Source organism: Rhinolophus sinicus, linkage group LG07 (assembly GCF_036562045.2).
Source record: "Rhinolophus sinicus isolate RSC01 linkage group LG07, ASM3656204v1, whole genome shotgun sequence".
In the NCBI taxonomy this organism is placed as follows: Eukaryota; Metazoa; Chordata; class Mammalia; order Chiroptera; family Rhinolophidae; genus Rhinolophus; species Rhinolophus sinicus.
The window spans coordinates 38,884,292-38,905,972 of NC_133757.1; the positions used below are offsets into that span (position 1 = coordinate 38,884,292).

General features: G+C 37.7%; 1 protein-coding gene across 3 annotated transcripts in view; it reads left to right on the forward strand.

The window, feature by feature from the left end:
• Positions 1-320: 320 nt before the first annotated feature.
• The window catches only part of BICC1 (BicC family RNA binding protein 1), a 249,144-nt gene continuing 227,783 nt past the window's right edge, over positions 321-21,681 (forward strand). For 2 of the 3 annotated variants that reach the window (XM_019731837.2, XM_019731835.2), the window contains exon 1: positions 322-794. In XM_019731837.2, coding sequence (XP_019587396.2) covers positions 605-794 — 190 coding nt within the window. In that variant the 5' untranslated portion in view covers positions 322-604. Of the gene's footprint in view, positions 795-21,681 lie in introns of all 3 variants that reach the window. The other variant, XM_019731836.2, reaches the window with a different exon arrangement.

A 21,681-nucleotide genomic window follows, 5' to 3' on the forward strand; every position in this document is an offset into this window, starting at 1 on the left:
TTGTGTGTAAGTAGAAGAGAAATTGTGTGAGCATTCGTGTGTGTTCAGGAGAGTGCTGTGCTTGAGTTGAACTTGGCGAATGCGCGTGTTTGAAGAACTATGAAAGTATGTGTATGGAACAAGATCTATATGTGTTAAGTGCAGAAAAGTGGTAGTGTGTACGTGGTGAGTGTGTGCGCGCGATTGTGTGCAAGCGCCAGGGGCCGCCTGCCCGCGCGTCCGCCCGCCTGCCGGGGCTCCCGTGGGCCGGCCCGGCCAATGAGCGCGCGGCTGCAGGGGGGGCTGCGGGCGGGGAGGGGGCGCCGGAGCCCTGCGGATGGAGGCGCGGGCTGCGCGGCGCGCTCATTCCGCGCGGGCGTTGCTGGCTGGGGGCGGCGCAGCCACTGGCCCAGGATCGGGGCCGGGACCCGGGGCGGCGGGCGGTGTGGGCGGTGCCCGGGGCTGGGATGCGCCGGTGGCTCCGTGGCGGTGGCGTTGGCGGCGGCTGCGGGCGGAAGAGCTAGCGCCGCGGCGCGGGGAGCCAGTCGAACCCGGCCCGCGAGCGGAGGCGGCGGCGCAGGCACAGCGGCGGCCGCAGCCGGAGCCCGAGTGCCGCGCGCCGACCATGGCCGCTCAGGGCGAGCCCGGCTACCTGGCGGCGCATTCGGACCCGGGCTCCAACAGTGAGCGCAGCACCGACTCGCCCATGCCCGGCTCCGAGGACGACCTGATTGCCGGGGCGCCCCTGCACAGTCCGGAGTGGAGCGAGGAGCGCTTCCGCGTGGACAGGAAGAAACTTGAGGCCATGTTACAAGGTAGGCATCCCCCCCGCGTTCTCGGACTCCACGATTGAGCCCCCAACTCTTTCCCGGACATCGCGGACAACGCACCCCAGCGTCCGCTACTCTGGCCCACAGCCCACTTAGTCTGGACCTCCCCCGCAGAGCTGGGGAACACCCAGGGAGTGGAGAACTAGCGGGACTCTGCACCCTTCCACGCCTCTCAGGTCTCTAGGCACCGGGAACTCTGTGCTAACTTCACCGGCTCCAGAGAAGCCGAAGGCCGGGTTTGTACTGGCGCGCCCAAGGTGCGTTCCGGACTTTGGAGATGCCAGTTTCCGTCCGAACACCTGGGATGTGCCATCCAGACCAACTCGGACTGCATAGAGTATGCGTGACTCTATCCCTACTCCCTGGCAGCCTTGAATTGTAGCTCTCTGTTTCTGTCTCGCTCTTGTCAGTATCCACTTCCTCCAGCTGAGGGGCCTTGTCTCGCTATTGAGAAACGCTCTGCAGATGTCAGGGCTTAGGACAGGAGTTCCCGTCCCCCCGTCCCCCCCCTCCACCTCGGAGTACGAGGGGCCAGGATGAGGGTGAGCAGCCAAAGCGTGGGGATTGTGTGAGGGTAGTGCTGCTGGATCAGAGGACATTGTGTGTTCATCTCCTGACAGGCTTATAAAACACATCTTGAGTTACACTAAGTTCATAAAAATCTTCCCGTACTGTGGGTGTCAGTGTCTTTCACAATTTGGGAGTTTTTTTTTGTTTTTTTTTTTAACTCCCTAATTTCTCTGGGACTTTCCCAGGCATAACAGCTTTAACTATATCGCACTGGGATGGTCGGAGCTCTCAGAGTGAATGCTAAAATGTCCAAGGTCATTTTGACCTTTCTTAAAAATGTTAATTACTAGCCTACCTGTAACCATAGAGGTGGCTTATTTCCCTCATCCAGAGAAATAAGGTAGTTTGAATGACTGTCATTCTTAAAATACTGTAGAGGACCAGGCATTAGTTTCAGTAAGGCCAAGTAGTGGATTCATTCAGTAGCTAGTGTCCTTATAACAAGGGAGGATTGGACTGTTCCAATTTTTTTTTTATGGCTTTATGCATAACTTATTTTGACTTTATCAGTCAATGCATCGCAATATGGGAGCTATTTAGCTCTCTGTGGAAATGCAGTGGCTTTTTAGAACATTTAAGCAGGTTATTTTAAGAGAGAACAACATGTTTTCCAAAACAATAAGTTGGTGGAAACAAATAGCAGGAGTGTTTGGCAGGCGTTTTTGGATGCGCTACAAATTCGTCTCCCTTGTTGCTTATTTTTATTGATAAACATCCCTAATGCTTGTCATGTCTCTCTCTCTCTGCACCCCTCTTTAAGCCCGCCCTTAAATTATATAACTTTCTAGGAGTGTTACTTTGATGGTAAACTGTTCAAATAAGAATATTGAACAGTGGGTTTGGAAATTAAAGCCCCGGTTGCATTTTGGTAACTCATTTTAGATATTTCAATTTTTTTATGGTCCTTTTTTGTCTAGTTTCTGGTTATAAAACAAAATATTAAATTTATTCAAAAAATATTGTTGTGAGATTGTTTGGATTTAACTGATACAGCACATACCCACATTTTCAACAAGTTTCCAATTTGTTTTTTTTACATGAATTTGGAGAGATGTAAAAGGTGGCTCTTCTAATAATACTGGGTCTTCCTTAGCCGGTTTACCCATGCACATACAAATAACGACAGTGCCATTAACTTCCAGGAAGCCTTCATGCATCACCTGAGCTTTAGAAGTGGATTTTTTTTATTAGTCAATTAATTTTCATTTAGAATAAAATGAAATATGGGTGAGGCATTTTTTTAATTTGAAGATTATCCACTTTGTAGAAATGGTATTCTGACATGAGATGGTTTAATATTGCTTTGCAGTGATAGGGTTTTATTTACAGAAAGTCTTAATAGAGTTAAGATTTTTCAACAAACAGTATGTAATGAAATATTCAGATTTCAACCCCAAAGAATTCTTTAATGATTGATCATAGTGCTTTAACTTTCCAAAATTGCCAATAAGTGAATTATGCCTTCTAAGATAGTAAATTTTGGATATGTTTGACAGTAGAACCCAGTGTACAGTGTGTCAAGGAAATGTGTGATGCATGCTTCCTAGTGTCAAATTATGTAGAACCACAATGTTTGAAGGAATAAGACTAGTTTTCTGAACCAAACATAATCATGTGCCTCATTGCTATATACCAAGTGGTTATAGCAGGTGTGGGCCTAGGTTCAAATAAATCTCTGGTGGGACGTTGGGACAGTTCCTGGGCCACTCTCTCAGTTTGCCCATCTGTAAAATGGGACTGGCACCATGCTTCCCCGAAAATAAGACCTAGTTGGACCATCGGCTCTAATATGTCTTTTGGAGCAAAAATTAATGTAAGACCTGGTCTTATTTTAATATAGTATAAAACCCAGTCTTATATAATGTAATATAATATAACATAACATAACATAACACTGGGTCTTATATAATATAATATAAGACTGGGTGTTATATTAAGTTTTGCTCCAAAAGACACATTAGAGCTGATGGTCCGGCTAGGTCTTATTTTCGGGGAAACACGGTATTATTACCTGTCCCATAGGCTCATGTGAGAATCAAAAGAAAAAATGCCCAATAGCTAAAACTTGCCACACTGGTAAATAATAAGAACTTAATAAATATCAGTTGCTTATATTGTTAATAATAAATATTACAGCATAGATTAAAAAGATTTCTAGTGCTATCGCTATTTCTGACATATAGTATATACATAAATAATGGGAACAAAAGAATTTTGCAATTTCATAACTGCAGAAATAAGATGTAGACCAAGGTAGGAAGTTTGGCAAGTCAACAAATATTCTAATATTGTCAGATATTCTTAGGTGGAAAACTTTTCATTTGAAAAGTGTCAAGTAATAAAGCTTATATTTTCCTGGTTGGGTTTCTGATTATTGTGAATTTGGATTTGCCATTTGTCTATTCACAATTGCTTTAAACTATGTGCAGGCTTCCAATTTAAATCAGGATAAATAAGATTATCTGCCTTTAAGTCTACATAGTACAAATTGGTGATTATAATGCTTGGAATTTGTTTCCAGAGAGAAGGTCCTGGGGGCAAGTTAATCTTTAATGGATTGTATTTTTATTAGTAGAGAAATTCTTCTACGCAATGGACCAAAAATTTAGTGAGGTTAAAAGATGGGCAGTAGGGTAGTGGTCAAAGAAATGAAATACCATTCTTGGATGATCATTCAATTCCCAAAGAATTGATGCACATAAAAATACCAGGCTAAACATGTAGGGAAAAATCACTAGTTTTTTTTTTTTTTTCCCCTTCCTTCCTTCCATCCCTTCTTTTCTGTCTTCCTTCCTTCCACTTTGGAATAGCTATGCAGAATATTGCCATCTTTGTTCAAATCTAAATGAAGATTATTGATTTGATTAGTCAATAGTTTTATAAATGGGAATTTATTTTCAAGTTCAGTTTAGGTTTTTGATTGGTATGGCCAACGTTGGAATGGATACCAGGGACAGCATTGTTTAATGATAAAGAAAACTTGTTTTAAATTTATGTGATAGTGAGTGATCTTTAAGATTTAGATTTTTATGCTTCATGTGAGATAATGGTGTTGATTCATTTAAGTCAATTGAGTGTGAATTATGGTGTGTAAAAAGTAGAGTGGTACAGAGGGAAGTCTGGGAGAAGGTAGGAGATAAATGGGTCAAAAGAGTCAGAAATGCAGTCTTGCTGTTTGCCAGAGTCCTGAGAGGCAAACATGGGATTTGTATGTTTTCACTTTTCTTTTTTGGGTTGGTTTACATCTTACTGTTATCCTTTTCTTCTTGCATTGGAAAACATATGTGTGCAATATAATTAAAAATTCCTATATATAATTTAGAAGCACAGGCATTTTCAACGTTCTGAATGCCTTGTGTTTCATCATAGAAGGACGCGTTAAAAGTGGGGAAATGGCCTATTTTCATGAATTGAGGTTGACATCTGGTGGGCTTTTAGGATATTACTGTTGAAGATTTAAAAAACCATGTTGCATATTTACAATGATAGGCACGGTGGGGGGGGTGTCCTTTACTGCTGCTTTCTTGAGCTGCAGAACTAGCCACTTAAACAGGGTATCACACATCATTGATTAAAAGTAAGAGCAGCAATTATGTTATCTCTGTAATTTCACAAACTTTAGTGAAGATTGTCTTAGGATTTGGTGAATAGATAATTTTTCAGTTGTTTTGTGGGAGTAGGGAGAAATATGAAGCAAAAATAAATGAAAATGAGGGAGTACTGGCAGTGAAGATAAGTAAGAGCTAAGCTTAATATACTTTTCTAGCTAATACGTGATTAAGGCTAATGAATAAGAACAAATCAAATAATTAGGAAGCTTAGTGGTTAAAAGGACAGGGCTGTGGGAGAGATTTATATTTGAATCTAAGTGTTACCTTTTAATAGGGAGCTTGGGAAAATTCATCCTCTGCAGACTCATTTCTAAAAGGGGGTGTTGATAATAGTGCCTATATCCTTAGATGGTTGTGATGATGAAGGAAAAAAAGATGTATATATAACATCACAGTGCTGGCCACATAGGAAGTGCTGAATATATTAATAATAACCATATTCATTATAAGCCATAGTTCATAAAATGCACATTATGAAAATGAAAATCAAGTATAGTGGAAAATGAATTAAATGTTCTTAATGATAAATGAACATTCACGTTCTCTAAATATTATTGGCCTTCCTGGTAGCACACAGTGTGCCAAGTATGTTAATCCCTTGTAAAGGTAGATGAGGTCATACTGAGTAACAGTATATTAAACATGAGTATAGAATTCTAGATTTTGCTCAGGATGGGAGGGGCTTTACTTGTAATTGTTCTTGCCTTGCGTATTTTTCATTCTGTGAATGGTCCTCAGCCAATCACTTCTGATATTTTTACTAAAGCCTAGCACCAAAATCAATATCCCTTCTAATTTTTTTATGTTGCTCTGAACTTGTCATTGGTGTCTAGAAGGAGACTTTTTCAAAGAAAATGCTGTGCCTGGGCTGATGTGTTCTGTTTGCTCTCTTGCAAGATGGGGACACTTACAGTATCCTTTCCTGGGGATGTAGTGAGCCCTGAGTGAGACGATGCATGTGAAACACTTAGCCCAGTACTGGGCACGTGGTCCTCAGTAAACATTAGTGTAGAGCCCCAGCTGTGTGCCACGTGATGGAGAAAGATTTCAGAACACTAGAAAGCAAATGTCAGGTCAGTAAAAAAATTGTATATGAATCCTTTTTCCTTAGGAGAAGGAGTGATTTATTTTTTAGTGAAAGTCTTCCAATCTGAAAGTTTGTTAGGACAATTGTAGTTGAGTCAGAAAGTTTAAGATTGCTTTATGACTACATGAAAAATCTGTCAGAGGTTGGCTAGCTTGGCGGTGAGGAGTTCAGGGACGGCTGTCAGGGTGGCCTGGCTTGGGGTCCTAACTGCCTCTAGAGTCCTGTGAGAAAGAAATGAGATGGGCATTATAGCCCTGCGCTCATAGGCATGGGTTAAACACTCTCAGTAAATATCCGCATTCAGTAAATCTTATCTCTGTGAGGACTTGGGTGGTTTTGGTTAAGTTGATCATTGATAAGTTAAAACAGAAAGGTTTTTCATATTAATGATTTTAACAGGCAAGAATGTATTTGGCTGCGACTAACAGAAAATCCAACACAGAGTGGCTTAAACAAGGTAGGGGATTATTTTCCTCACCTAACAAAAATCTGGGCTAAGAGGTCCAGGTCCCATAGCTGCTCAGGGGCGTCAAGGAGCCCAGCGACTCCCCTCCTAACCTCTGCTGTCCCCAGCCTGTGGCTTTTGGCTTCATTGTAGTCTGGCTATGCTATGCCTTGAGACACATCTGTGGTCTGTGCAGGGAAAGGGAGGAGAACAAAAGTTGTTTTCTATTCAAGATTTTGCCTGTTCATGTGATAAAGGATTCTCTGTCCTGGAACTTCCACCTGTATTTCTTTGACCACCCTTTGCTACAAGGGATTTTGTGAATGCAGCTTCTTTTCCGGCTTCTCTAGTAGGAGTAGACAAGGAGGACGGGTGCCCGGATGGATGCTGAGTGAGCCAACCCATAGTTTCCCCACGGGGCAAAGCAGAGGGCACTGTGACAAAAATTCCAAGTTGCGACCGAAGCAAAAGCTTATCTGTATCGGAGACTTTGGCCTGTATTTAGAACCCCTAGAACTTTAGATTATTTGGTAATGAGATATATGTAGGTGGAATTTCTTTCTTGGCATAAGACAGGAATAAACCTAATTCCCAAAGAAGAAGCACCTTTGATCACGTAAAGCTGCTCTCATCTTGTTACTTCTTTTACTGATAGTACCTACCACTAATTACTGTAACTATCTTTTTTGCACCTCCACTGTTTTCTCCATGTCAAATATATCCTTTTTTATAAATTGAAAATTACACAATACAAATGCCCGTTTTACCTTTTATTAGTCTAAGAGATCCTTACTCCCCTCCCTCTTTTCTTCCCAGCCTACTACCTATTTCAAATTGCTTTAAGAATTGACAGGTTCAATGTAGTTCAGACTTCTGCCCTATGGCTCTTTCGTAGATTGGGCACTGAAGTATAATCTGGCCAACAAGGTCAGAATTTGTTCAGCAGATGAAGTCATTTTGAAGGCAGTTTGATAGTAGAAAGATCAGATTTGTGCCATGTTTTCATATTTGAAAACAGAATGATGAACACAGAATGATGAGCTAATTAACTGTACCAGTTGGTTCCTCCTTGGTTTATTCTAAAATATAGTTATTAAAAAACGCATGGGATAATAGTAGTCACATATATTCCTTTATGTAAAATGCTTGTTAATTAGCTACCAGGGATGAGACACAATTTTAATGCTAATTTACAATGGCTTTTGCAGTGGGTGGGGATGATCTTGGCAAGAACCCTTCTAATTATGTTGTGAAAGCCACCACATTTGGTTTTTAATCCTCGTACTAGCATTTAGGGCAGTATCCAAAATGCACAAACCATTGACAGAAACATTTTGTGGATGTTATACATTTACAAATCCATTTCCTACCTACCAAGAGACTAATAACTATAGGTGATGAAAGCATTTATGTTTATAACAAGTTTAAATCCCACTCCCATTTATGATACTGGCATGTAAAAAGATAATGTTCACTTTGTAGCTATGAAGCAGTTTCTTTGTTACAATGAATAAGATAAGAGACATACTTAGTCTGCAGATAGAGTTGATCTGGAGTTTAACTACATCTCATGTATAGGAAGATGCTTAAATATAGGATTTGAATATTAGCCATTGTTTTTATTTCTGATTGTAAAAGAAATACAAACTTATTGTAGAATACTTGAAAGTACAAACAGATGTAGTAAAGAAAAACCAAAAGTCACCCCTAAGTCTAGAATACAGCAATAGCCACTGATAACATTTTGGGAATTTTTTCCTGGTCTTTAAAATATACGCCCACACATAAGTAATTTTTGCAGTAGCTTTTGAGTTTCTACCTTATGTCTGGTGCAGTGTTAGGCTTTGGGGATTCACACAAAACCAAGATAGATACAGTCCCTAACTTTGTGTGAGTTGTGTCCCTTAAATGCCAAACTGGGATCACACTTCCTTCTTTTTTGTTTCATATTGTATCATGGGTAGTTTCCATTTAAGATTCATTAAGATTCTTGAAGAATATGGTTTTAAGTGACTGTATAACATTACCTTGACATATCTTACTTTGCTTAAATATTATGACATTTTATAACATTTTTAGGTGTCCAGGCAGTGGGGAAAAGCCTAATGTTTCTACTTCAGCTGCCTGAGAATCAGATTCTGGCTCTTATCATTTATTGGTTGTATGGCCTGGGTTCAAGTTAATAAATTCTCTGAGCCTCTGTCTTCTTATCTCTAAAATGGGGGGGGGGAAGTATCTTCTGGGTTGTGAGGGTGAGAGATACTGTATGCAAAATACCCACTAGTGCCAGATGCAGTGCACATGCTCCAGAAATGGCAGATAATGAATATTAATACTGTTGCCCCAAACACTTTTGCCTAATAATCTTTTCTGCATCCTTGATTCTTCTCATAGGAAAAACTCTTACCAGTGAAATTTTGAGGGCAAAGGGCATGGACATTTTAAGGCTATTGATAAAATCTGCTAAATTATTTTCTGGAAAGATTCACAGGTTAGACAACAAATCTGCAGGATATCTGTTCCTTGTACCTGTGATCCCACAACCTGGTTTATTTGAGCTGGTGGTTGTGAGAAATTAGGAAGTAATGGAATTGCCAATCTAGAGTTTGAATTCTGTAGGTTTCATTCGTTGAAAACTTGGAGTGATGTTTATCTTACCTGATTAGTGTGTCTGTGGATCAATAATTCTTAATATTTGCATACAAGTCACCTGAGGATATTGCGCAAAAGGGCAAACTCTGGGCCCCTGAGATTCCACTTCTATAGGCTTGAGGGCTGTAGTGGTGGGAGGAATCTGAATTTTGAAAAGAATCTTGCGTGAGTCCCAGGACCACACTTTGAGAAACATTGCCCGATAGTTAGGTGATGATTAAAATTAAGAAGATTCAGATTCTTTTCTTGATTCCCTTTACTCTTGAAGCTAGTACTTTCTCCATGTTATTAAGCCATCTTGAAGAATTTTAGTCTCAGAGCATAACTTATACCTGGCATGATGTTATAGAGAATGGCTTGTGGTAAGGGACTTGGGGTAAGAGCACAGACTTATATATTCCCATGGAGGGGATATATTGTCTTTATTATTGCACAGCAGCTCAAAATGCATTTAATTTTCCTACAGACTCCCATTAAGGTAGGTGTAATGGACACCTATTAAGAATATTATGAAATAACTTAAAAGCACACTTTTTTTTATTGTAGAAATTTAAAAGTAATACGAAGGGAACTTTTACAAATAAAAACAATGTTCAGTAGTTTACTATCTTAACAGCTATTTTTATTTTTCTGCCTTGAAATGCAGTACTTGAAATACAGTCCTTGACTATTTGCATAGAGTTTACGTAGCTGCTGTTGTAGCACTAACTGCTGCTTTGTATTATTCAGCATTGTTTTTTTCACAAAGTATTAACTTTATTCACATTTTATCAGAGTTTGTATTCAGCATTTTAATTTACTATGTTAAATGTTTTAGTATTTCTAAGTAGTTTTCAGAATTAAAATTTTATGGTTGAGTAGTAGTACATTTGGTTAAAAAATGCTTTTACAGTTGTAGTCCACCTTATAGCGAAAATGAATTGAGTAGCTTTTCTCTCCTTTGGAACTGTATTCTGAGGAAAAAAATTTAGAGGACTATGGTTCCTGAAGCATGGTGGTGATTTTGAAAGCAGCCACTGACTTTAATTGAGCACTCACTGTGTGTGAGAGAGGCGCTGTTCGGGTGCCTTATGCCTCTTCCGTCATCTCAGCCTCTCATGCAGTAACTCATGAGATACAGACACTGTTGGCATCCGTGTTTCACAGATGAAAAAGTAGTAAACCCTTTAAATTTGGGGCCTGGATGTCGTTTTAGGATTCTGAGTGGATCTAGACACTAGTTTTCTTCTTAGGGTTGTTATAAAGTTGATCCACTTATGTGGTGTGGAGACTCGTCAAATCTGAGTCTACGATGCTAAACTGTACTCCAGAACACAGTGCTGTGCTCTCCCAGTTAGAGATGGGTGGTGGGCACTGAGGTGGGTTAGCATTCTCGCGGAGAATGCAGACATTCTAAAGCTCTGTCTTCTACTGGCTTTGGTTACATTTTCTTCGTTTCCTCCGTTGTGAAATGAGGATAATAATACCTTTCTCCTTGGGCTATCATGAAGATTATATGATAATGTGTATAAAGTTGACTCATAATTGGTGCCCTGTACGTGGTCTATGTTTCAAATTCATCTTCTATTCCTCTCCAGCATCTAGCCCAGTGCTGTGAAAATAGCTGCCCTGTTTACACAATAAATATGATCCAGATGGATCTGGATTAAAAACTGTCCCATTGTGAGCTGGTGGACCTGCCACTGACCTCATGGAATCGAACTTTAAAGCTAGGGCATGTGCTTGGCTTTAAGAAACACCAAACAGTTCGGCCTTACATAAGTAAGGAAGAGTAATTCTGCACGTGCAAGAGTCTTTCTTTACCCCAAGGCTAGTGATAGTACATTAACGTGGAGTTTTGAATGAAGATATGCAAAACTTAATTCAAGTGAGGTTAATGTTGAATAATTTATATCTGTCTGATCTGGATTAGTTTTATAAATTGAAACTTGTCAAGATGTATATAAATTTTAAATTTATTTACTTGCAGACACTAGATTACCATATTCTTACAATAATTCATCCCCAGATACGTGTTTAAATATGACTTTAAACCATTCAGACAAGAGACAATCCACTCTTAAAATAAGTGGTCTTTTATGCTATTTTGCTCATTCCACCAGATGCTCATTGAGGTATTTTGAATTAGAGGGAAATAAACTACTCCTCTTAGTGGAGTGTGTGACCAGGAAGTCAGGTGACTTGAATTCATGACCATCTTGCCACTGACACTGTCACTTTGGAAAAGTCATTTAACTCTCAGGGTTTTGGATTAGTTGCCCTTAAAAATCCCTTCCAGCTTCGGTATTCTGAGACTTTTGCACAGTATATGATATAAACCCAATAGTACTTGGCGTGTGCTGCTGGAGGCTAACTCAGTTCTACATACAGGTGTAGTTTTGTTAGGAATTTGTCTTATTTTGTATCACACATGAACATTAATAGCAAATGGGGAATGAGGATAGTTGAAGTGTGTTGGCTTTGGAGAAGCAAGTACTCACAGGAAAGCTAATCACAAGCTCTGCTTTCTGGTATCTTGGCAGTCAGGTTTGCAGTGCACTGGATTCTGTAGATGTTAGCTTATTTAACGTTTTCTACAGTAACTGAGCAGGGATGACAGTGCAAATCACAGTTGAGACCTGTTGGTGTTGACATACTGTGTTAGAAGAACAAAGGAGATTGTGTGCTTCCCCAAGTAGCATCTTTTGTCACATTTTCCTTCTCCTCTGCCAATGTGTCTGGTTATCCAGCTTCATGTGCCAGGATTTATATCTGTCATCTAAACCACGAGAGAAACATAGCAGGGAAATGTAGTAACATTCATTAGATTAAAATCTCAATTAAAAAGACATGTCTATGTCCAAATTTTAATTATTTTCAGAATTATTTTAATTGCTTGTTGATTGTAGAGAACTAACACAATATTTTTCTTGTACAGAAGACCACTAAAGCTTGTATTATCTATGTTTTAAGTTGGTCCCTTTATCATATTCTGAGCTTCTGAAGTGCCATTCAAAGCAATGTCAATATTGTGGCAAAATTTTATTATCTTAAATTGCTTCATTATAATTATTTAATTTAAAAAGCTAGAAAAATATATATTTAGTTTAAGTATTGCAGGAGGAATCATATAAAGAAATGGTTACTTTAATCCAGGGGGAGTTTTTTTCTTTAAAATATTTTTTATATGGGAAAAGGAAACCTAAGATTAGCATAGATCCATAGAGTTTTAATTTTTTTACAGGGACCTATAATTTAGTACAATATCATTGGCAGTCGTATTTTCACCAAAATAGAAATATTGCATATATATACTATATATAAATATATATTTATATATATTTACTATCATTGAATGGACATCTGGGATGCATTGTCTATAAAAAATATATTGCTCAAATCAAACCAACTAGGCTTGAGCAACAAAATATTACAAAAATGGATTTGAATTTAATGGAAGTTCTACATGAGTGATTAGCTTTCAAACTTACGAAACTTGTCTCATAAATCATTTGGGAATAGTGAGGCCATCTGAAGAACCCTATGGGAAATTGTTGTATGTGTTTAAAAAAATCATGAGGAAGTGAAATAAGTCAGACACAGAAAGACAAATACCATATGATCTCACTTATATGTGGAATCTAAAGAAAAGAATAAATGAATGAACTAATCAGAAACAGTCTCCGAGACATAGAGGAAAAACTGAGGGTTGCTAGATGGGGCTGGGGGGTGGGGATCAGGGGAAGGTGAGGGGATTAGAAAGCACAATCCGTAACCACAAGATTGCCACGGGGATATGAAAGTCAATTTGGGGAATGTAATCAATAATGATGTAAAGATTTTGTAGGGTATCCGATGGACACTTGCCTCATTAGGGAGACCACCTCAGGGATGATGTAGATGCCTGATCACTGCACTGTACACCTGAAGCTGAAGCTGAACAATAATGAACGCCAACTGCAATTTTATATATATATATATATAGATATAGTTACAAGAAGTGGAATACAGCATTAGTAATAGAGACAGTGAAAATGACATGGCTGTATGTGATGTCAGAGGGATAGTAGATGGGGGGAGGGGGGTTATCACTGTGTGAGGGATATAAATGATAAATGTCTAATATATTGTTTTGTACAACTGAAACTAATAATTAAAAAAAAATCATCAGGTCACATTATGGGACTGTACAAGTGAATGAGGCTTTTTCCTTTTAAAAGGAATGCACTCTAGTGAAAGAGAGAGAACCTACCTGTACTTACCGACAGAAAAGGAAAGGAGATCCCATAGAGTAAGGCCCTACTTACTTAATATGTGCCTTAGCCTGGCACAAGACAAGGGCTTGTGACAGCTTGTTTATTTGGAATGTGCTCTCAAGGAGAGGAAGTGAGGGAGTGTGGAGAGTCACATAGGGAAGTAGGTAAAGCCAATCCAATGACACATTATGGAGATGGTTACTTATGAGTGTGACTGCTGTTTCTGGTGAGTCCCAGAGACTACATACTTAAATCATCCATCCCAGGGACTAAAAAGTGAAGTGTTTATCAACTTCTGTTCCTCTTTGAAGAGGATTGAGGGTTACCACATGGGGATTGCCTTCCCTGCACTTCTAGGTGACACATATGGGACATCTACCAGCCCCTGCAGGAATCTAGTCAGCTCCCAGGGCAGGAAATGGTAGTGTGTGTGGGGTAAGCTTGAGATGAGGCACTGTCAGCACAAAGTGGGTTGATGCCTGCAGTTATTGTAGCCTGGCTGGAATCAGAGATGAAGTGTAGTGGAGGTGAGATGGCGTATAAGATGAGATGTTCAGTACAATATCCTTATACACTTTAAACGCAAACAAAAATCAGAAAGGGAGATAGAGATGTTTAAAATATTTCATATGCTTTGTTCTAAATCAAAATCTTTACTATAAAATCTTGAAGACTGCTGTTGTGTATGTTTCTGCTGAGTTTGCTATAACAGGAGATTACAGAAATAAACCTATCTGTGGTCAGGAATATGATGGAATAGGAAGGCCTTGCTCTCCTACAGAAGCACCTACTTAATAATAGTGCACAGTTCAAAAAGCTGTTATGAGAATGCCCAAGCAAACTCAAAGCCAAGAACAGCTGCATTGAAATGGGTAATAAAAGTGGTTTCATTTAATCTACATCAGTTCCTACCACAAGCCAGCAAAGCCAGCAATTCGGAGGAAAAGCCCAAAGTACTGCTTCCTCTTGAAAGGGAAAGAGAACAGTGGAATGTATGTCCAACATTCCCACTGTGTGTGTGTTCGTGTGTGTGTGTGTGTGTGTGTGTGTGTGTGTGTGTATGTGTGGCTACCCTAGGGATTGACTTCTGTTTCATCTGACTTGGAGCACTGATGGGGAACTGGCATACTTCAGATGCCTGGGGGCCACTGAGAACAAAAAGAGCTTAATACCTCGTGGTTGTGCCAGATAACCTGCAGTACTAAAGACAGACATGAGAGGTACCAAAAAAAAACCACTAAAAGCCTCATGAAAAATAAACTAGCAATCTTTTCTAATTGGAAAACTACATGCATAAGCCCAGAGAAGATGCATCTTTGTTAAAGGTTTGAGACACCCCCAGAATCTCTAGGGAGGTTTATTGGTGAAAGTCTTCCTGTGTATGAAGCCAGTCCGTAAAGACTGGGAGAGATGGCTATTTATTTAAATGCAAAAGTCACAACAAAAAAATAACAACACAAATAACAAGGCACATGAAAAATCAGGGAAACATTGCCTAATCAAAGGAGCAAAATAAATTCTTAGAAACTGACCCTAAAGAAATGGAGTACTATGAATTACCCAACAGAGAATTCAAAATAATCATCTTAAAGAAGCTCAGTGTGCTTCCAGAGAACACAGATAAATAAGTAAATGAAATAAGGAAAGTGAAGCATAAACAAAAAAACAAAATGAGAATATCAACAAAGGGATAGAAACTACAAAAGAACCAAACAGAAATTGTGGAGCAGAAGAATACAGTAACTGAATTGAAATGTTCACTAGAGGAGCTCAGTATCACACTTGATCAAGCAGAAGAAAGGATGAGTAAACTTGAAAAGAGTTCATTTGAAATTATTAAATCAGAGGAATGAAAGAAAAAAATCTAGGAAAGTGAAAAAATCCCAAAGGACTTATGGGATACTATCAGTGGACCAATATACACAATATGGGAGTCCCAGAAAAGAGAGAGATGAGCAGAGAGCTTATTTGAAGATATAATGGCAGTAAACTTCTCAAATTTAAAGAAGAAAATGGACATCCAAATTCAAGAAGGCTGAGAAACTCCAACTAGGATGAACCCAAAGAAGTCCATACTGAGACGTGTTATAATCAAACTGTCTCCCATCCAAGTACTAACCAGGCCCGACCCTGCTTAGCTTCCGAGATCAGGCGCGTTCAGGGTGGTATGGCCGTAGACATAATCAAACTGTCAAAAGTCAAAGACAAAGAATTTTGAAAACAGTGAGAGAAAAATGATGTGTTATGGACAAGGAATTGCCCATAAGAATTTCAGCAGATTTCTTGGAAACATTACAGGCCAGAAGTTGAGTGGAATGATATATTTAAAATGCTAAAAAACAAAACAAAAAAAAACCTGTAACGAAGAATACTATATCTGGCAAAACTGTCCTTTAGAAATGAAGGAGAAATAAAGACCTTTCTGGGTAAATAAAAGCTGTGGGAGCCACTAAATGTGCCTTACAAGAATTGTTAAAGGGGTCCTTCATGTTGAAACAAAAGAACACTATACAGCAACAGAGAAGCATATGAAAAATAAAGCTCTCTGGTAAAGACAATACATATAGAAGATGCATAGAAGAAAATGGAAAAGGAGTCAAAACATGTCAGTATAAAAAAAAATCAATGAAACACAAAGGAAGGCAGCAAGAGAGGAAAAGATGGTCATAATACCTGCAAGATGTCAAAAAACTGTTCATAAAATGACAATAGAAACTCCTTCCCTATCAGTAACTACTTTAAATGTAAATAGATTAAATTCCCCAATCGAGATACATAGTGACTGAATGGATTAAAAAAAACCAAGATCTGAATATATGTTGTTTACAAGAGACTCACTTTAGATATAAGGACATATACAGACTGAAAATTAGAAGATGGAAAAAGATATTCAATGCAAACGAGAGCAGGGGTGGCCATACTTATCTCAGATAAATAAACCTTAAGTAAAAAACTATCACAAGAGACAAAGAAGGTCATTATATAATGATAAAAGTCTCAATTCACCAGGAAGATAAAACAATTATAATATATGCACTTAACAGCGGAACACACAATTATATAAAGCAAACACTGACAGAATTGAAAGGAGACATAGTAATACGATAATAGTAGGAGATTTCAACATCCCATTGTAAATAAGGGATTGATCAACCAGACAGAAGGTTAACAAGGAAGGGCTTGACTATATATTAATTGGACCTAACAGACATATACAGATCACACTACCCAACAACAGAATACACGTTCTTCTCAAGTGCATATGGAACATTCTCCAGGATAGAGCACATGTTAGGTCACAAAACTAGTCTTAACAAATTTAAGAAGATTGAAGTCGTACTAAGTATCTTTTCTGACCACAATAGAATGAAACTAGAAATCAACAGCAAAATGAAAATTGGAAAATTCACAAATACGTGGAAATTAAACACACTGATGAACAATTAATGGATCAAAGAAGAAAACACGGGAAATTAGAAAATATTGTAAGACACGGAACACAAAAACACAACCTATCAAAACTATGGGATGCAGGAAAAGCCATAAAAAGAGGGAAGTTTACAGTGGTCAATGCCTACATTAAAAAAAAAAAAATTTTAATCAGTCTAACTTTACAATTCAGGGAAGCAGAAAAAGAAGAACAAACTAAACCCAGAGTTAGCAGAAGGAAGGAAATAAAAAAAAGATTAAGGCAGAAATCAATGAAATAGAGAATAGAAAAACAATGGAAAAATCAAATAAGAGTTGGTTCTTTGAAAAGATCAATAAAATTGACAAAGTCTTAGCCACACTAAGAAAAAAAGAACACTCAATAAAAATCAGAAACGAATGAAGAGACATTATAACTGATGCCCCAGAAATAAAAAGGATTATAAATACTACTGTCAACAATCTTATGCCAATAAATTGGTTAACCTAGAAGAAATGGATAAATTTATAGAAACATAGACATCTACCAAGATTGAATCATGAAGAAATAAAAAAATTCTGAACAAAGCTATAACTAGTGATGAGATTGAATCATTACCCAAAAAAACTCCCAACAAAGAAAAGCCCAGAACTAGATGGCGTCACTGGAGAATACTACTAAATATTTAAAGAATAACTGACACCAATTCTTCTCAAACTCTTACAAAAAATTGAGGAAGCATCACTTCCAAAACTCATTCTAGAAGGACCCCATTATTCTGATGCCAAAATCAAAGGTACTACGAGAAAACTACAGATCAGAATCCCTGATAAGTATTGATATAGAAATCCTCAACAAATTATTAGGAAGCCAAAGTCAGCAATAAGAGGATTATACATCATGTCTAAGTGGGATTTATTGTTGAAATTCAAGAATGGTTCGACATTAGAAAAATCAATAAATGTAATACAACAGATTAACAGAATGAAGGACAAAATCCACATGATCATCTCAATTGATGCAGAAAATGCATTTGACAATATTCAACATTCTTTCATAATAAAAACATTCAAGAAACTGGGAAGAGAAGGAAATTATCTCAGTGTAATAAAGGCTACCCATGAAAAGCCCACAGCCAACATCAATCAGTGGTGAAAAACTGAAAACTTTTCCTCCAGGGTCAGAAATTAGGCAAGGATGCTTGTTCTTACCACTTCTATTTAACATTGTTCTGGAAGTCCCAGCCAGGACAATCAGGCTAAAAACAAAAACCAAACAAATGAAAAACATCAAAATAAGAAAGGATTAATTATTTCTGTTTGCAGATGACATGATCTTGCGTATAGAAAGATTCCACAAAAAATTTTAAAACTAATAAATGAATTTAGCAAAGCTGCAGGATACAAAATCAACATGCAAAAATCAGTTGTGTTTCTATGTATTAATAATGACCAATTTGAAAAGGAAATTAAGAAAATTCCATTTATAGTAGCATCAAAAATAATGTACTCAGGAATAAACTTAACTAAGGTGAAAAGAAAGGCTTGCACATTGAGAATTATAAAATGTTACTGAAAGAAATTAAAGAAGACACAACTACATGGAAAGACATCATGTTTTTATGGATTGGAAGACTTAATATTGTTAAAATGTCCATACTACCCAAAGTGATCTATAGATTCAATGCAAATTTTATCAAAATTCAATATAATTTTTTACAAAAATGGAAAAAAAAACTATTATTAAATTCATATGGAATATCAGAGGACCCCAAACACTGAAAAAATGTTGAGAAAGAAGAAGAAAGCTTGAGGCTTCAAACTTCCTGACTTCAAGAGCTGCAGTAAGCTGTTATGGAAGGCAGTGTGGAGGTTCCTCAAAAAATTACGAATAGAATTACCATATTACCCAGCAATCCCTCTCCTGGGTATCTACCCAAAAAATCTGAAAACATTTATCCATAAAGACACGTGTGCTCCAATGTTCATTGCAGCTTTGTTTACGGTGGCCAAGACATGGAAACAACCAAAATGTCCTTCGATAGATGAATGGATAAAGAAGTTGTGGTATATGTACACAATGGAATACTATTCGTCGGTAAGAAAAGATGATATAGAAACATTTGTGACAACATGGATGGATCTTGGGAGTATTATGCTAAGCGAACTAAGTCAGACAGAAAAAGCAGGGAACCATATGATTTCACTGATATGTGGTATATAAACCAAAAACAGCAAAAGAACAAGACAAACAAATGAGAAACAAAAACTCATAGACACAGACAATAGTTTAGTGGTTACCAGAGGGTAAGGGGGTTGGGGGGTGGGAGATGAGGGTAAGGGGGATCAAAAATATGGTGATGGAAGGAGAACTGACTCTGGGTGGTGAACACACAATGGGATTTATCGATGATGTAATGCAGAATTGTACATCTGAAATCTATGTAATTTCACTAACAATTGTCACCCCAGTAAATAAAAAAAAAAAAAAGCGGCAGTAATTACAAAGCTGCAGTAATCAAAATAGTATGATATTGGCATAAACACAGTCATATAGACCAATGGAACACAATAGGGAACCCAGAAATAAACTTATCCATATATGGTCAAATGATCTCTGACAAAAGTGTTAGGACTACACACACAATGGGGAAAAAATTATCTCTTCAAGAAATGGTGTTAGGAAGACTGGATATCCACATGCTAAAGAATTCACTTGAACCCTTGCCTTGCACCATATACAAAAATTAACTCAAAAATAGATTAAAGACCTAAATGTAAGATCTGAAACTATAAAACTTCTATAAGAAAATGTAGGAGAAAAACTTCATGACATTGGATTTGGCCATTCTTTCTTGTATATAACACCAAAAGCACAAGCACCTAAAACAAAAGTAGACAAATGGAATGACATTTAAACTGAAAAACTGCTGTACAGCAAAACAAACAACAGAGTGAAAAGACAATCTACAAAATGGGAGAAAATGTTTTCAAACAATATATCTGATAAGCAATTAATATCTGTAATATACGAAAGAACTACAACTCAATAAAAAACAACATAATAAAAAATAGGCAAAAGACTTAAATAGACATATCTCCAAAAAAGATATACAGATGGCCAACAAATACATGGATAGATGCTCAGCATCAAATAATCATTAGAGAAATCCAATTCGAAACCTCAGTAAGATAACAACTCTCATTTGTTAGGATGGTCATTACCAAAAAACCAGAAATTAAGTGTTGGCGAGGACGTGGAGAAATTGGAACCCTTGTGTACTTTTAGTGGGAATGTAAAATGGTGCAGCTGCTATGCAAGACAATATGAAAGTTCCTTGAAAAATTAAAAATAGAATTATCATATATCCAGAATCCTACTTTTGGGTATATATCCAAAATAATTGAAAACAGCATTTCAAAGAGCTCCCTGCACACCCATGTTCACTGTAGCATGATTCACCATAGGTGGAAGAAGCCTAAATGTCCATCAATAGATAAGTGGACAAAGAAAATGTGGTATATACTATATATACAATGGAGTGTTATTTAGCCTTAAAAAGCAGGCAATCTTGTCATATGCTACAACATGGATGAACCTTGAGGACCTTATGCTAAGTGAAAAGAGAAATAAGCCATCACAAAGAGATACTGCATGATTCCACTTCGATCAGGTATCTAAAATAGTCCATCTCTTAGAAACAGAAAGTAGAATGGTGGTTGCCTGGGGCTGGGAGTTGGGGGAAGAGGGAAGTTGTTCAGTGAATATAGAGTTTCAGTTTTACAGATGAAAAACTTAGATCTGTTGCACAATGTGTGTACAGTTGACACTACTGTACTGCACACTTAAAAATGGTCGAGATGGCAAACTTTACGTTCTGTGTTTTTGACCACAATAACACTATAAAAAAGAAAACATCCTGTGTGCTGTTATCTGACTTTTTTACCTGGTAAGACAGACTTGCCTATATGAATAGGCATGATCTTTTTAAAAACTATTTAGACGTTTTAAAAATGAAAGAGCAAAGGCACTTGAAGAGTCAAACTGGTTCTTTATCTTTTGTTAATAGCTTAAAAGGCGAGCACTTGGCTATATTTCATAAAGGTGAAAGCATTCAACCATTGAAACCTAAACCATGAGTATTTCCTTCTGAGAGATGCATAAAAATAAGTCTGCGTGAAGGCAGAATCCTGCGGTAACTGGAACCTCGTTAGAGCATTTACATTTGGTATTAGCATGCACATAACAGGAAAAAGGATTCAGTTATTTTCAAGCTCTCAAATCCCAAATGTGCTGAATAGACGTTTCTTTTAAAAAATAAATATACAAAATGGATTTGTGTGACTTGAAGTTTAAAAGAAATGGTCTTGCATTCCATTTTAACAATTGTAACAGTATCACTTTCTCAAGTTTCCATATTTTTAAAGTGGACTATCATGGTTTGGCTGAGCAACTAAATTAAATTATTGCTGGCTTGCACATTCCTTTTGGTTACACTATAATCTTTACCTCCATTTGAAAATATGCCCTATTTTGAATGTTTGTTTTGGTCTCCTTGGCTTGAAACACCTCTGTTTAGCAATGAAGCATGGATGTGTATGTGTGATCTGAGTTGTTTCTAGAAAGAAATAGAAATGTGTCACACTGTGTTACAAATACACATTGAGAGGTATGAGGAACTTCAAAAGTGGTATGAATAATGTTATTCAGTATAATTAAATTCTCAAGAATTGTAAGTGGTTCTAGTTATCCATACATACTCATATACATAATGCATGCACGTACTTGTATATATGATAAACACACATACATGTCTGTATGTGTTATAGATTGAATTGTGTCCACCCAAAATTCATATGTTCA